At 32.3% G+C, this 18,538-nt stretch overlaps 1 protein-coding gene across 1 annotated transcript; it reads left to right on the top strand.

Moving 5' to 3' along the window:
- The first annotated feature begins 16,139 nt into the window (after nt 1-16,139).
- LOC122599324 (NAC domain-containing protein JA2L-like) lies at nt 16,140-18,001 on the top strand. Its single transcript, XM_043771821.1, has 3 exons — nt 16,140-16,444; nt 16,551-16,819; nt 17,130-18,001. The coding sequence occupies exons 1-3, from the start codon at nt 16,258-16,260 to the stop codon at nt 17,643-17,645; spliced, it is 972 nt and encodes a 323-aa protein (XP_043627756.1). The 5' UTR covers nt 16,140-16,257; the 3' UTR covers nt 17,646-18,001.
- The last annotated feature ends 537 nt before the right edge of the window (nt 18,002-18,538 follow it).

The raw sequence follows: 18,538 nt of genomic DNA, 5'->3' as shown, positions 1-18,538 counted from the left end.
AAGGGTAAGTACGGGTTAAACTTAACACTTTCATCTAATTAGGAGCTTGATTTCACATCTCATATAGTTTAGGTGTGCACATTACCTAAACATTCATCATATAGTTTCATCTTAAACGTTTGGGCCCATACACGTGCACGTGTCATGGCAACTTACATAGTCTAGTGAACTAGATAAACAAGCCATGTAATTATCACGTTTCCAATCTACGCATCCACATATACATATCATCTATCATTGCATATAATAGCTCCTCATATCATCGCATATCTCATATTATATATATATTATATATCATTTCATATCATCTATCATCTCATGTCGTATATCGCTGCATATCATTTATCTTTTCATACTATATTATCTATTAGGAATACATAGCATCTCATAGCAATACATATCATTGGGGTAGCATTTCAGGCTTCAATATGCATCTACATAGCCCATATCACCTCACGTGTAATCCCGAATACCCATAAGCAAACAAGATATTATTTGGGGAAGTTATTATATGAAAACTATGTTTTTGTTGAACCCTCGGCGTGTCAAAGTTGTGTATCTTACCTCGATCGAGCTTACGACAACTCACAAACAAGTTTATCGTGCTTGACAAGTATTCCTGACAACCTAGGTTAAACATATGAACCATATATGAGCTTAACGGGGCTAAAGTGACATATAGGGGTCTTATGTGCCGCATGAAAACATCATGTGTCGCATAAAAACTTACTGCCCAAAAAATAGCAAAGTATGTGCCACATACACTTTTTATGTGCTGCATATTTGCATGAATTACAAAACAGAACCATATATGCGCCACATGCGGTAATGCATGTGCCACATATTTGGTTGTTCGTTGAAAACAAGTTTTCTACAAACAAAACTTAACCCAAACGTACAGAACATGATCTCAAACCCTATGAACGCCTATTAACACTCAAAATTCATCATTTTAAGATTCTAATGATGCAATGAAAACAACCCTCAATATCCAATTGATTTGCAATAAAATAACAAGCGTTTTAGGTTACCGATTTATCAAAACACGCGTTTTCGACATCAATTGATCCTTAATGACCTAGACCAGTTATTGAATGAATTATATGATTAAAAATACATAAAATCAATGTTATTATACCTCTAACACCTGGAAATTACAAGAAGGTTGCAAAAGGCTTGATCAAACACACCCGAAATAACACGTTTTGAAGGATTCTTGCAATAGAGATCACAATGGGGTGGGGGACGGTTTGGAGAGGCCAAGGGAAGGAATATAATCAGATTAGTGTCAATTAGGTTAGCCTAATTGACCCCTAAAACCTGGACGCATTTTTCAAAAGTTCTCATATAAGTCCCTCCACTTTACATCTTGACATCTAAGGCTTGAACGTCTTAACGAAAATACTTGCCGAAACATTTAACACATACTAATCATCATTGACATCTTAAACACATTAACATATATATCATTAAGGCATTAAAGCCTCACACATATACCACATTAATCACATAAAAGCATTAAATCTCCTAAAGATTTAACGGGCACAAGGTGTTGACTTAACGATACAAGTCAACCGTTAAATAAAAGTTCGGGATGTTACAATTTTGGTGGTAAACTATGTGGTGCTTTGTTTTGTAGACATTACACATGTTTCTTTTGTTGTTGAGCGATTTAGAAAACATGGTTAAATGTAAGGGTCACATGTGTTTGTGTATTTCGGACACATGTTTGTTGTGAACACATATGTGGTTATTTAACAGAAATTAAAAACCAATAGTAGTATGCATGGAACTTAAAGCATTGGGGGTTTTATTAAAAATTGCACGTTAGATGTAGTATAGGGTTTCCCATTAGGTGATTGTAACTAAGAGGACTAATAGTACACACATTAAACACCAAAAGGGTTGAATGTGTAAATAATAAAGGGTTGAATGTGTAATTACTCTCATTATAAATAGAGGGTAATTAACCCTAAGTTAAGGTTAATCCCACACACATAATCCCACACAAATTCGTGTGTTTACTCCTCTCTAATTCGTGCATCATGTTCCAGCCGAATTTATCATCTCATTATTACTCAATCACCTTGTTATGGGAACCCGAAATCAATAGCAATTATGCTTTATGTTCTTACAGGTTCCACAGGACGATTGGGGATGTTTCATCACTCGAATCAAATCATATTTATTCCAACATGTGGTATCAGAGCCTCGTTACGAGCTATAAGTCATGATTTGGTTCGAATTTGATGAATTTCACGATCTTAAAAAACTGAAGAAGACGAACTTCGTGCTGACGTCATCACGGACTAAAGCCTACTTCACGCTGACGTCATCCTCGCGCTGACGTCATCTTCATGCTGACGTCATCACAGACTAATGTTCACTTCGCGCTGATGTCATCCTCGCGCTAACGTCATCTTCGTGCTGACGTCATCATGCCTTCTACTTATGTTCGCGCTTACGTCATCTTCGCGCTTATGTCCTCTTTGCGCTTATGTCATCTCAGGAACTTCAGCTTAATTTCATACATGACTTACTGAAAACCCGTGCTTACGTCATCACGAGTTTATGACTTCATCGTGCTTACATCATCACGGATTTATGACATCTTCGTGCTTACTATTCACGACTTAGATGATGTTTTCGTGCCTTTGTCATCACGACATACTGATGTCTTCGTGCTTACATTATCACGAACTATTAATTAACTTCATACTTACTTTATCATAAGTTATTACTTAAGTTCGTATTATACTGAAGATGATCTTAGCTGATAAATATGTTCGTGCTTACTATTTTACCCTATAATTTTGTAGCTGAATTTGTCTCTAATTTTTCAAAAATAATTTTTTTCTGAGACATTTTTACCATAGCACTTTAAGGGTAAAAAAATTTTGGTCGCGCTGACCCCAGCCAGGGGCTCTGCCCCTTGGACCCCGCCAGGGGCTGCCGCCCCTTGGACCCCGCTCGCAGGGGCGCTTCCCCCGGACCCCGTAATGTGTGGGGGCTTCGCACTAATGTACATGGTTTCATCATTTGTGCCCAAAGGTCAAATATGATTCTCATGGTGCGTTCTTTTCCTTTTGGATAATGAACACTAAGTATATTGATTCTGCCCAAAGGTGATTTAATACACTTTGTGTGTTAAAAGGAATATTTTTTCATGCATAAGATACACGATTCTTAATTTTGTGCCCAAAGGTCAAAAGATAAGCGTTGTGCCGCATGATCCTAATGCTCATGTGTACTTAGATATTAGTTACTTCTGCCCAAAGGTGATGTAAATCTAAGTAGAGCCTTATGTCAACTTATTCTTTTGGTGTTTACAATAGGTTACCTATCACTGGCTTCATTAGTATAATGGTCTTAGTCTCATTACTTTTAGAAACATTACTTTAGCCTCTTACGTATTCAGGCATTACGTTACTTCCATTACTTTTAGAGACATTACTTAATAAGCCTTGGATATTTAATTATGAGGAACATTATTATTAGCCCTTAGTTAAGTTTAGGCATTACTTTAGTTCCATGAGTTTTATAGATATTGCTTAGTCTGCCTTAGATAGCTAATTATGTCACTATAATCTTATTGCCTTTAGTTTTAGGCATTATTTTATTAATCTTCTATTACTTGTATCATAAATTGATATCCTCCTTATTTCCACTATAGTACCTAACTTAGGCATTAAGCCACTTATTGATGAAAACTTTGCTTTATGAAAGGATTAATTACCTCTAAATCTGGAGATGCTAGACCTTGACTATGTCATTCGTCATAATGAACCCACTGCTATTACTGCTAACTTTTCCGCAGCTCATAAAGCGAATTTTTAAGAAAGCGGGAAAGGCAAATCACTTGTCACTAATGATGGTCAAGAACTTCATCAATCATAATATCTGAGGGAATATATAAAGCATATGCAAGTAGCTTAAGAACAAAGGAAATAGCAGTGTTTGTGAACACATAATGAATATGACTGACATGACTCATAAGTTTAAGAGTCCTAAAATGGAAGTCTCTGACAATTTTCTTATGCATTTTATAATGACCTCATTGCTTGCTCATTCCGCCACTTTCAAACATTAGATATAATGCTATGAAGGATAAATGGTTGATGAGTGAACGAATAGCAATGTGTGTGCAAGAAAATGGTCGCCTTAAGTTGGGCCAACCTATATTTGTTCATCTTACTACCACTGCTAATTCCATTAAGAGAAAAGATATAACAGTAATAAGACTGAAAATAAAGTTCAAAAGGCTAACCATGGTGCTTTTACCTCTAGTTTTAAGTCCTTGATGAGCAATCCTAACTGCAAATTCTCATTGTGCCCAGATTGCCTTAATTTCAAGGAACTGCTAGCTAAGAAAGGTAACTTATTTCATGTAATATTTGATTTATTTATGTTTGATGTACTTATTAATACATGTGTGAGTGATTCTAGTTCTATGATTCATGTTATCAACTCTATAATGGAGTTCCATACAATCCAGAAGCTATCAAATGACCAAAGAAAGCTTAGAGTTGGAAGGGTTGATCTCTTATATGTCGAAACCATGGAGACTTATGATTTACATATAAACACTTGAAAGTGTATTAGACCAGTGGATACCTTATGTGTACCGAGAATTTCTCGGAACATTGTGTCTATTTTTTCTAGTCTAACACCTTGAAAGTTATGTAATAATTCATGGTTACGACGAGATTGCCATTACTCATAATAATGAATTCCTTGGTCCTAGTTTCTTGAATGGATTGTTGTATAAGTTAGAACTAGATCATAATTTCTCACAGTCTTTGTTGTCTCCTAATATTGATGACATAACTAAAACAAAGACAAAATCACCTAACTAATTAAGAGAATTACTCCATGTAGTGGCATAAATGCCTTAGCCACATCTCACGAGTTTGCATGATACGACTCATAGAGGATGGAATATTACATTCTCTTGACTTTTGTGATTTTGAAACATGTATTCAATGGCTTAAGGGATTAAGAAAGGAGCCACTAGAGGTTCCAACTTGTTGGAAATAATTCACTCTGATGTTAGTGGCCCCTATCTCGCATCCATGCATCACTTATTACATTCATTAACGATTATTCATGTTATATGCACCTATATCTGATCTGAACCTTTAGAGACTTTTATTGATCTTGTAACGTCGGTTTTAAACCAACTTGATCATAAAAATAAAAGTTGTGAGATCAGATAGAGGAGGTGAGTATTATGGTTGACATATTGATATTGGTTAAGCTCTTAATCCTTTCCATAACTTTTTGAAAGGAACAAGACATAAGTAACTAATATACCATGGTTGGTTCTCCTCAACGAAATTATGTTGCTAAAAGGAGAAATAGAACCTTAATGGACATGGTGAAAAGTACATTTGTCAACACTAACTTACCTACTTTCCTTTGGACTAAGGTCTTACGCACAGCTGTTCATATACTCAATAAGAGTTCCATTAGAATCTGTCCTTAAGACTCATAGACAGAAAGGAAACTGAGTCTGAGTTATATGAACGTATGAGGTTGTACTACCAAAGCATAACTCTATAACACTAACTTAAAGAAACTGGATCCTAAATCCCTTACCCGTTTCTTTATCGGTTATTAGTTTTATTGTCTTTCCTACACTACTAGCATTATTGACACGTAGCATGTCACATTTCTTGAGAACTAAGAGATCAGTGGGAGCACGACAAATCATAACTTAAGATTTGCAGGAAGTACAAGAAGCGGGGGGAACCACTCGTCGGTTATTATTACTCCTCCGATAACTCCTCTTATACCCAATGCTGCTCCTAATATCACTGATCCACCTTCTCTATCAGAATTCTAAACCTCCTAATTAGGATACTACTAATGTTAAAGCATCTTATTAATAATGCTAAAGCAAAGAATCTTACTACTAATGCTAAAACATCTTCCTTATTGAACCTGAAAATCAACTCAGGAGATCATCTCGGTCACTCATGACCATAACTTTGATGATTTCATTATTTAACTGAAGTTGAGGACATTGGAAAGCTTACTGATCCTACCTCTTATTAAGAAGCCATTAATAGCAATCATGCCACTTAGTGGAATGAAGCCATAATTTGAGAGCTTAATTCCATATAGCATAATGTCGCTTGGGACTTGGTTGAATTTCTTGAAGAATCCAAATCTATAAGTTGTAAGTGGATCTTCAAAACCAAATTAGACCCGAATGGAAACGTCAAACGCTATAAGGCCATAACCATTTGCGAAGGGCTTTACTCAAAAGGAAGGAATCGATTATCAAGAGACCTTATCTCCCGTCTCATAAAGATTCCTTAAGGATCATCATGACATTTGTATCTCATTATGATTTAGAGTTACATTAGATGGATGTCAAGACCACTTTCCTAAATGCAAACTTGCATTAAGATGGATACATGTGAACCTGAAGTTCCATAAAGTAAAGAGCACATGATTTGCAAGTTGAATAAGTCCATATACGAATTGAAGCAAGCATCACTAAAATGGTACGTTAAGTTTAATGAAGTCATAAGAGGACAAGACTTCCTAAGAAAATCAAGTGGATTAATGTACCTATCTCAAGATCAGTGGGAGTAAATTTACAATCCTTGTTTTGCACGTGGATGATATACTTGCAACTAACTACTTGGATATGTTGCATGAGTCGAAGCATTTACTTTTCGCAGAATGTTGACATAAAAGATCTCGATGATGCCTTTAATGTCACAGGTATCGAAATACATCGGGATAGGCGTAATGATGTTCTAGTTCTTTCTCAAAAGGCTTATATTGAACATATCTTAGAACGCCATAACATGCAGAACTACACACCCACTATAGATCTATTAGTGAAAGGAAATGTATGTGATTGTTTCCAAAGTCCGAACATTGAGATTAAAGAAAGGGCAAATGAGGATGATACCTTACTGATAAGTAGTTGAGAGCATTATGTACGCTCAGGTCTGTACTCGTCCAGATATCGCTCATATTGCCGGTATGCTTGGGAGTTAAGTATATAATCTCGGATTAGCATATTGGAAAATGGCTAAAAAAGAATCTACGATATCTGCAAAGGACTAAAGACTACATATTAACTTATAGAAGAGGTGACAACTTAGAAGTAGCAGGATGTTCTAATTCCAATAAGAAATCTACTTCTGGATGTATATTTATGATTAGCTGGCAAACCTATCTTTTGACGGAGTCATAAGTAGAAACTGACTGCAACGTCTACCATGATGTCTGAACGTTCATAATTTCATGTCATGAGATGTTGTTAAAGAACCTGGTCAGTGGACTCGAAAGTTGTCAACTTTATTACCAGACCATTGAAGTTTTACTGTGATAACTCAGCTACCGTAATTTTTGAACAGTAACAGTTCAACTGGCGCTGAGATGTATCTTAATACAAATTGAGTATCTGTTTGTGAACAAATTGAGGAAAATGTTCTTTGTATTGAGTACATAAGTACACATAATATGCTACTGGATCCAATGACCGAAGGTCTTCCTCCTAAAATCTTCGTAGGATACGTATCGAAGATGAGGCTTACTTAAAGACATATTATAATAGCATGTTGTACTTATTGGTCATTATTATTATGTTAATTAAAATTTTCCTCCTTATTCAGATTTTGTTTGTCTATTAGTTACACTTCGAGCTCATAATAGTGTAAAGACATTATGTAACAAAATTTGTCTTAGTCAATTGATCATTGCTTATTAGTTTTAAATTTGAGTCATAGTTTGACTAGTGGGGGTCCTGAATTGATGTTCTTCTCTACGACTGTACTTATTGGCTATGATTTCGGTTTAAAACAAAATGAGTATTATTCCGGAACTTATTTGAATACTTATAGATAAATGATCGCTCGGTCAAGTGGGAGAATGTTGGAACCACGTTAGTGTGACCGTCACTGATCATGTATCATTCCTGATATGATAATTGACAATAACTGAAATCCCTATGTCTAGGTAAATATATGATGGGCGTATTTAATCTTAGAGACGTAGTATAGGGTTTCCCATTAGGTGATTGTAACTAAGAGGACTAACGGTACACACATTAAACACCAGAAGGGTTGAATGTGTAAATACTAAAGGGTTGAATGTGTAATTACTCTCATTATAAATAGAGGGTAATTAACCCTAAGTTAAGGTTAATCACACACACATAATCCCACACAAATTCGTGTGTTTACTCCTCTCTAATTCGTGCATCATGTTCCAGCCGAATTTATCATCCCATTATTACTCAATCACCTTGTTATGGGAACCAGAAATCAATAGCAATTATGCTTTATGTTCTTACAAGTTCCACAGGACGATTGGGGATGTTTCATCACTCGAATCGAATCATGTTTATTCCAACACGTTTATTATCAAAATAGATGGTAACAATAACTACTCACTGAAATAAATATCAACAACACTCTGGTAAATCTTGTTGATGGATCGACGTATTCATGGGAATAAAAGGGGGCATGTTTTTTGTAACCGATGTTTAAAGATAATGGCTAGAGACATTCATTGGGTGGGGTGGTCAACAATTCACGGGGCTTTTAGTTTTGTTTTGGTATCTTATTTAATTGTCTTTATAAATTTATCATGGTATCCTTATATCTTTTAATTAAATATTGATTCTTGCAATTCTCGACAATTTTATAATTATCATTTTAATTTTGACTGTATATGTATATGTATCCATGAATGTGCAAAATACTTGTTTTTTGTTCACGTGGCTCGCCCTTGGTATATTCAAAAGTTTTTTTCATTAACGATATTGCTATAACATAAATTTGTCATCTATAACAAATATATAAATTTTATTTTATAATGTACAACTGTATAATGTAGGTATTGTTGTAGATGGCTAAATGTTGTTGTAGCAATATCATTCCCCTTCTTTAAACGGTATTGAAAAGCTTTTTTTTTTATCTTAACTATAAAGGTAATTTACATTATGTTTTTATTCTTTAAAATTGTCACATTTTGCACTTTTAGTCATTAAACCTATAAAATTACAAAAAAAATATTAAACTTGCCATTTTTTTCACTTTTGATCACCGCGTCAACTTCGTTAGTTTTTCTCCATTAACTTGCCCACGTTCGTTAATTTTTTTTTCACTTTTCGTCATTCCCACTTATTCCATAATTAAAAGTAATAATCGACCAAACTTCAAGGATAAAAAATGTAATTTACCTAAAATTGTTTATATAAATATTTCATTCGTCTCATTTTAAATGTCATATTTTTATTTTTCCTGCATTTTACTTTTATTTTTTACCATAGTTTTTTATTGTTTGTGTTGTATATTAGTTGGTGTAAATTATATCAATGAAAAGTACATTTAAAACTCAATCCATTCATATATTTTATAACAAATTTATACAACAAAAACAAAAACATTTACAGTTAAAGTAGACATAAGAAGAGTAAAAAATTCAAACACAATCACTAAAAAAAATTGCTAACTTTATAAATGAAACTTTCTAACTAACATTTATTTATCGTCGTTCCAAAAACAATGTAAATTATTTTATCTAATCAACCTTAACACCATTATCACTAAGAAAACAAATAAAAACTCAAAAAAATTAATAAAAATAAACAATAATACTTATCAAACAAATCCAAATTACTTTATAACCAATAAAGTAATAAAGAGTGTTTCACAACACAATAAATAAATATGTATTTTTACTTATAGGCCTAAACGATATCTAACACATGAAGTTGAGCCAATTATTATTTTTAGAGTAAATTACACTTTTCGTCCCTGAAGTTGACACGTTTTGTACTTTTGATCCTTTAAATGAAAAAATTACAACTTTGATCTTAAACTTGACAGAATTTTTCAATTGAAGTCCTTTGCCAAACGGTGTTAAGTTTCAGCCGTTAACGTCCTCACGTGCAAAACACGTGACACGTGAGGTACTGAAAGTGCAAAACGTAACATGTTTAGGGACGAAAAATGAAATTTACTTTTCTATTGTCATCATCTTCATCTTCTCTGACTAACTTTCGTCGGAAAATTCGCTGGAAAACTTAAAATGCAGATATCTCACTCGTTTCTTCGAATTAGACCACGAAACCACCACCAAACTTCTCAAAATTATTTTTCGCATGAATCCTAACCAAAAAATTTTAAGATTCAACACTTGTATTTTGTTTCAATTTCTTTCTGTAACTAAGAAAAATTTTTAACATACAGAAATTACAAGGTGAATATATTGCATGGCTCCAATCAAATAATGTGCGTGAAGTACAGCTTGATGAGGAAACTTTTGAGAGAAGGTGGGCCTCATTTATGGACTCACGCAACCGATATTTGTCGGAGACTCGCAAATTAGTTGAGAAAAAAAATGAATTTAGTATGGAAGTGGTAGAAGACTTTAGTGCTGTTGCTGCTTCTAAGCTATTTGAGCAAGAAATCCGTGAATGGTGAGCTTTATTTACTATTACACGGTATTTCATTATTCATAATAGATAAGACTAGACGAGGCAAAATCAGCTTGTTGGCCGAGTCGGGTTACATGTCAAAGCGCGTAACTATTTGTGCATAAGAGGTTGGTGTAAATAGTTCTGTTCGTTGTTAACCATTAGCGTGTACTATATCATTTTACTTGTAACATAGGTTTTTCGAAAAATAAAAAATTATTTAGGAGGTTGTGTTTTGGAAAAATAAAAGATGATTTAGGAAGTTCTGTCTCTTTTTAGGAGGCTTTCAGTTATTTCTTTTTAAGCTAAATTTGTTGTTATACCCATTTGACATTCTAGAGATGAATCTTAAAATGTAAATCAAATCGACCATTAGTAAGGAAATGGTTTGAATTTATTGTCTCTAAATAAAGCATTTATTCTTGTGTTGTATCTGAGGTGGTTTAGTTGGTGTAAATACTTCTAGTGGTAAGATGGGTGGATCAGACTGGTTGGATATTGGTAAAAACAAAACCGGGTTTTGAATTTTCCGGCAAGTATTGAATTTGAAAATTTTTTTGTTAGGATTCGTGCGGAAATTAATTTTGAGAAGTTTGGTGGTGGTTTCGTGGTCTAATTCGAAGAAAAGAGTGAGATATCGACATTTTAAGTTTTCCGGCGAATTTTCCAACGAAAGTTAGCCGAAGAAGATGAAGATGATGACAACAGAAAAGTAAATTTTATTTTTCGTCCCTGAACATGTCACGTTTTTGCACTTTCAGTCTCTCACGTGTTTTGCACGTGAGGATGTTAACGGCTGAAACTTAACACCATTTGGCGAAGGACTTCAATTGAAAAATTATGCCAAGTTTAAGATCAAAATTGTAATTTTTTCACTGAAGGAATCAAAAGTGCAAAACGTGCCAAATTTAGGGACGAAAAGTGTAATTTACTTTTATTTTTAATAATGGGGAATCAATGAGAAGGATGAAAAGTGAAAAAAAAAACTAACGAATATGAACAAGTTAATAGAGAAAAGCTAACGAAGTTGACGCGGTGACCAAAAATGAAAAGGAGACAAGTTTAATATATTTTGTGCAATTTGATTTAGTGACTAAAAATGCAAAATGTGACAACTTTAGGCACTAAAAGTGTAATTTACCATAACTTTAATTTTTTTTAAAAAGGTGTGGATCAATTGCTCGTAACAGGGATCTAGCTTACGTTGTCTTAACCAGGTCCGCGCTAGAGAGCCCCTTCACCCTCAATACCTAGTAGGAGGAGAAACCTCCAACTAAACCGTCTGAAGGCACGACATTTAATTGGGATAAAACCTTGCCCCCTCTGTAGGACTCAAACTTGCTTCACTGGAGGACTTTTTTGTTAAATTCCTTTAAAATGTCTCTCCCATATCTCGAACTCGAGACTTCCAGCATGTAAAGCTGGTGCTCAACCATAACTTTAATTAATCTAATTTAAGTAGTTTATTCACCAATGAGTTAAATAGTGTATTCACTTATAATTTTGACAATTGATATCTTTTTCTTCTTTTAGTTATTCAACTTTTTACTTTAGTTTCATATATGAATAATTAATTTGCTTATTTATTTAATAACTATTTCTTTCAGTTTTTTGATAAAATTCATAGAAATACAATTAATGGTTTCATCTCAGGCATGCGTGATTCAAGCTCTGTATACTGTCTAATTGGATGACACTGTAGTATCTCGAATGTTAACTGCTAATTTTAACAACTAACTCACTGTTATATATATATATATATATATAGATATATATATATATAGGATAAGACTCTAGTGAGAACACATAAAAACATTATTTTGATGCATTAAAAGTCCATAAAACTAACATAGTGCATAACTAATTATCATTAATTAAGTGTTTAACAACATATTGATCCGTCAAAATTAAAAAAATCACGTTTTTAGTTGGATGCATCATTTTGAAGAATATGCATCCAATGTGTTTAACTAAAATGTGTTTAACATTTTGGATGCATCCATTTCAAATTTTGGTTTTTCATTTTGAAAAAATTACGTGATGGATCCAATATGTTTAACGGATCAATATGTTGTTAAACACTTAAATAATGATAATTAGTTAAGCACTATGTCAGTTTTATGGACTTTTAATGCATCAAAATGTAGTTTTTAAGCGTTCTCATTTGTTCTCATTTTAATTTCATTCTCATTTGATAGTCACCCTATATATATATATATATATATATATATATATATATATATATATATAAAGTTTTATACGGCCATATGTTATGTTAACTAAAATCTGACTTTTTGATATCTCCATTTCAAATTTTGGTTTTGCATTTATAACGATACATCTTTTTTTTTCTTTTTTTTTTTTTGAAAAGTAACGATACATCTTTTCTATAGTCATTTGATTGATTTGTATGATATGTTTTTGGATTATTAGTACGTTATGCGATAGTTAGATTAATTATATTTTATAAAAAAAAAAAGTTTTATGTTTTGAACTTAATTTAAAGGCCTTTTTTTTACTTATCGAGCAGGACCCATGAAAGTGATAGGATGGGCTTGTCGACTATAAATATTTTAAACCGACTTAATATGAGTCAATGTGGTACTAGTAATTAAGGGGACAAGCACATAGTATAGAGAAGGGATACTAAACAAGGGAATGCTTATTTGGTTCATGTTTTTAGGCTATTTTCTAGCTATCGTGTAATTTAATTTGTTAAGCTAGTTTGGTAGACTAAATTTTTTTTTTTTTCTGTAACAAGCTTGGTAACTTTCGGTCTGTCTGGGACCCTATGTGGATTTATGTCCTTTGGTTTAATTTATTACATATATATAGTGTGTCTTATATATGAACATGTAGTCACATTACTTGTAATTAAAACGTTTATAGTTATATAAATTCATCGTGATAACTTTTAACTAAAAAATAAAAAATAAAATTCAACACACATGTGTATCTGCGTATACATATAGACATTTAAATATCCATAAAAAAATACTAAAAAACATACAAATGAAACCCCCGGTACGCTTGTCTAACAAGTTGAACCAAGCAAATCGGCCGGGAGCACACCGAGGCCCGAGCCTCCAACTGACTACATAGCAGCAGTGGCGGATCCACCTTAAAATGAGGGTGGTCCCATGCCCCTCCTCAAGTTTGCTTAATTGTTATAAATTTTTCGTAGTTTATATCAAATAGTTCTATGACTTTTATCCTACGTTTTCAGTTGGTATTTATTATTGTTATAAAGGGTTATAAAGGGTCTCAGCCCAAGATAAAAAAGAAAAGAATTCCAAGCCCACTTGCTAGTTGAAATATCTGGAAACGGTTCCCTCTTTTACTCTTTCACGTCTTGTAGTACTGTAGGTTAAGAACTTAAGATAGGTTGAATATAAAATAAATCACCAAAAGCCTTTTATTTTATATTTTTATCAAAAGTTCTTATATAACGCTTTGCATTTCATAGGGATGTTTAAAGAGGTATTTTGTTTTTATGATTCTAAATTTTTAAATAATTTAACAAATGGAGTTTTGACTTTTATTTTGAGTTTTTTAAATAATATTGATATTGCTTTAAAACTAAAAAATAGTTTTAATCAACATTTAATTAACTAATGGGCAAATATTATTTAATTATGCATATACTATATGGACTATGAAGTATCATTGTATGACATGATATTTTAATTTTTTTTTTTTATTTTTAAAATTCGTTAAAGTATACGTCGTTAATGATTGGTGCCCCTTACGAAAAAATTGTCTGGATCCGCCACTACATAGCAGGCTAGACGTCAATCGGACCATCAAGATGTTTTTTAAGCAAAATCTATATAATTGAAAACTTAAAATATAAACGTTTGAAGACGTTTTTTGGGATATTGTGTAGTGTGAACACAAGTAGATTGCGTGAGAGAACAACACCTGGAAAAATTATATTAAAAGCGTTTTTGGAAGTATTAAAAAAAGACTGCCCACGTTGCATAACACACCGACTAAAGTGACTATGAATGAAAAACGGACTTCATTCTATGTTAAGACACCACCTTAAAGTTAAAGCTTTTGAGATATTTTAGGATGACACGAAGCTTTTTACAAACTTTATAATAAAATACTTTATAAAAAATAATAATGACAACCTTTAAAGCTGTCATTAACAACTTATTACATGCTTAAAAACTTGTATATTATATATTAAAAACCGCCTCCTGATTTTCCAAACAGCAAGGTACAAATTTTAATGCACTTAATTAGTTTTTACTGACAACTCTAAGAAGTATCACTAACAAAACTCATATTTATTTATTACCGATATATTAAGGATTTGTTGTCCTTAAAAGTCTTTGTTAAAATATTAAATATTTATATATTTATTATAAAACTTAAGAGTAAGCTTTTAATGTAGAATTATACAATTATTTTATGTAATTTTCATTTAGCATTTTTCATATATTAAACCATGATTGATTTTTATTTAAATATATACAATGTAGTATTTAAAGAAAACAAAAATATAAAAAGAATCATGGACGAAAAAAAATACACATAGTCAATCCGAATCAAATGTTTTATTTTTTTTATTTTTTATTTTTTTTGTATAGTTTTACAAAATATTTAGGTATCTATAAAAAACTCGAAAACTCTAAAATTATTCAAATCAAATAATTTAACCATAATTATAGTATGTGATGATACTTTTTTATACCGTTCTTCCTTAAATTTTAATCACTTAAATCACAATTCTTTTTCTCACGCCACTTACATTTCGTTGGTTTTGGAACTCGATATCAAATAGATCAATGAAGCTATCATTTAATTATAGTATATGTACATAAAGTCTATGTATATCTTAATCAATTATGTATGTGCGTAAATATATTTACGCAGCACACACATGATGATTTTTGACAAGAGTAAAAAAATCAGATAATCAACTTATATAAAATTATTATTATATTTGTATAAGTATAACAAATGGTTCGCCATAAACAAATTAATAAATACGAAGAAATCTTGTCCATTTAATATTAAAAAATAGATGCATGAATGGGCATAATACCAATAAAAAATGTTTATATTCATTTTATTATAAATTAAACAACAATTAGAAACCAAACTTCTCATCAAAATATATAGTTCAAAAAGAATCAGCAAACATTCGATTTTTGTATCACACTAGAACATCATTATGTAAACACTTGAAAGATCCCACGCAGCAATATAGATAGCAAATATTTAGAATATCCATAAACTATTTTATATCCCAACATATTACTTCTCTTGACATTCTAACTTACACTTGGCACAAATTTAAATCTAGACGTAAGTTATGACAAGTGGATATCATTTAAACTAGAAATAAATACTAGTATTCTATTTTCTTTGTGGTGGTGTCATTGCAAATGTAAGATGTAATATATGTGTATGTATATATATTATATATAGTAAGTATAAGTATTTTAACCACGTGTACGATGAGATCCAATCATTCTACATGAGTCATTTCAAAAACTAAAAAAAGTATTTTTGATACATGCATTTAGTTTATTGACTTATTAAGATAAGGTTGGCCGCTCGGAGATTACTTGTCATTTAAACCCTTTTACTAGTCCCCACCATTAATATACGTCCATTTCTAGTATAAATATCAACCAAATTTCCTAATTTTTTTTTCATTTAAAAAAAAAACCCAAAATACAATTCTATTTCATATTATTATATACTCTATAAACATTTCTCCCACCTTACTAATTTCTTTTCAAACAAACAAATATATACACATTATATGCAATAATAATACAAATTAAAATAGAATGGTTGTTCCGGTTCAAGTGACGGATCCAATGACTCAGTTGAGTTTACCTCCGGGTTTCCGGTTTTACCCGACTGATGAGGAGCTTATGGTCCAATATCTTTGTCCAAAAGTGGCTGGACACGTTTTTTCGCTACAGATCATTGGAGATGTTGATCTTTATAAGTTTGATCCATGGGACTTGCCAAGTAATTAATTAAGCCTAGCTAATTAACTATATATATATATATATATATATTTTAACAAAATCTAATTAATTAATGATGAATTTAATAATGTTGTTTTTGATGATAGGTAAGGCAATGTTTGGAGAGAAGGAATGGTATTTTTTTAGTCCAAGAGATCGAAAATATCCAAATGGGACTCGACCCAATAGAGTTGCGGGTTCGGGTTATTGGAAGGCTACAGGAACGGATAAGGTGATCATGTCTCAAGGAAAGAAGGTTGGAATTAAGAAAGCTTTGGTTTTCTATGTTGGTAAAGCTCCTAGAGGTTCCAAAACTAATTGGATCATGCATGAATATCGTCTTTCTGAATCTCCTAAGAAAAATAATAGCCCCCGAGTAAGTCATAATCCAAACTACTCCAAATTCATCGTTTTTTATGCTTGTAATAAGTTGTTAGTTTAATTTTTTCCCCCTTTTAATAAGTACATTTAAATAAGTTATTCATATAATTTTTTATGTTAGTTTAATTTTTTTTTCCCATTTAATAAGTACATTTAAATAAGTTATTCATATAATTTTTTATGCGTGTAATAAACTTCATGTTTCAAGTGTACTTTCTACTAGCAATATATAAAGTATCACTTTTTACGAGGGTCATTTTATAAATAAGTTTTTTTAATTTTATATGTGTTTTATTTTTTTGCAGTTGGATGATTGGGTGCTTTGCCGAATCTATAAGAAGAATTCAAGTGTGGAAAGCACAATTTCTGGGGGTCCAAGCACTGAGCAGAGCCATGGTTCGCCTTCATCATCGTCATCGCAACTAGAAGATGTTCTAGACTCGTTTCCGAATTCGATATCCGCAATGGGCGACAAGTTTCTAAACGTCAACAACTCATCAAATCAGACATTTACCAATGAAGATCAGAAGGACAACATCCAAAAGTTTGATTCTGGCAACTTTGATTGGGCTAGTATGGATGCATTCGGGTTAAATGACCCGACCAACAATCAACAAAATTCTACATGCATTGATCCTACATTCAACATGCAAATGAAGTTCGTGAAGTATTCATCAGAAGATGAAGTGGAAAACAGAATTAGAAGTCAAAGAATGGAGAATGCTGCTGGCTATATGTTTCCAACAAGCATGATGAATATGAATGACCCGTTTGCAATTCGGTACCCGACCCAACCGAGCAGTTCGGGTTATGGACAGTGAGAACGCAATAGTTAATAAAAGGGAAGTGATACTCGTACCACAACAATTGATATATTTATCACACATGAGTCTAATTGACTTGTACAATGTATTATAAAAGTTGTATGGTGTGATAAATAAATCAGTATTTTGTGGTACAAATATCACTCTCTTTAATAAAATGTTGAGGGTGGTCTATGTAGATAGGTTAAATCTTGAAGGAGTTGGACGTAGATTTTAGGAGTTTGAAAGAAAGACATGGGTTTGGGTTAGGTGCACCATGGGACTAAAAGTCAAAAAGATGAATGTAAACAGAGTCAAACTGTTTTTTTTGTTCATTGTAGATAGCATGGAAAATACAATGGTTTGTTCCCGAATCCAAATAGTTATAGAAATTTTGGTGGTTGTTTTCTTTTTTAATAATTATTTTTTACAAATTAAAATAATTATGAGTATTAACGATAGATAATCATTGGGTTGTTCCAAAAGATAATACGAGTATAATCATAGGGTTATTAGGATAAACAACATAATTAAACTAGAATTAGAAAAGTTAGGTTTTGTTTATTTTTTACTTAATAAACTTGGTAGTTAAAAATTTAATCATTCAGTAAATTTTCTTCAAATAAACAAAAATAACCGTTAATTACTGATATTTACTTAACACACATAAACATTTTTAATGCATTCAGACACTTAATACATTCAGCACTTAATGTATATAAGAAAAGGGCCTTAGACCAGGATAACTGATTTTTTTAGACCAAGATAACTGATTTTTTCATTTTTGGTGTACAAATAAAAGAGACCTGACTTATACTATCACGTACCGCCATTGCCGCCATCATCACCCGCTACCGCCACCACTACAATGCCGTTGTTATCATCATAACCGTCGTATTGCATGGTTATAC

The sequence above is a fragment of the Erigeron canadensis genome, chromosome 5, assembly GCF_010389155.1.
Source record: "Erigeron canadensis isolate Cc75 chromosome 5, C_canadensis_v1, whole genome shotgun sequence".
Classification (NCBI taxonomy): Eukaryota; Viridiplantae; Streptophyta; class Magnoliopsida; order Asterales; family Asteraceae; genus Erigeron; species Erigeron canadensis.
The sequence above is the reverse complement of the archived record's forward strand: the minus strand, read 5'-3'. Positions and strand labels throughout refer to the sequence as shown.

Bases quoted from the DNA above. Each gene is read 5' to 3' on its own strand.
- LOC122599324 (XM_043771821.1), top strand. From the start codon at position 16,258: ATGGTTGTTCCGGTTCAAGTGACGGATCCAATGACTCAGTTGAGTTTA. The intron at 16,445-16,550 runs GTAATTAATTAA...TTTTGATGATAG, and splicing joins TGATCCATGGGACTTGCCAA to GTAAGGCAATGTTTGGAGAG. The intron at 16,820-17,129 runs GTAAGTCATAAT...ATTTTTTTGCAG, and splicing joins AGAAAAATAATAGCCCCCGA to TTGGATGATTGGGTGCTTTG.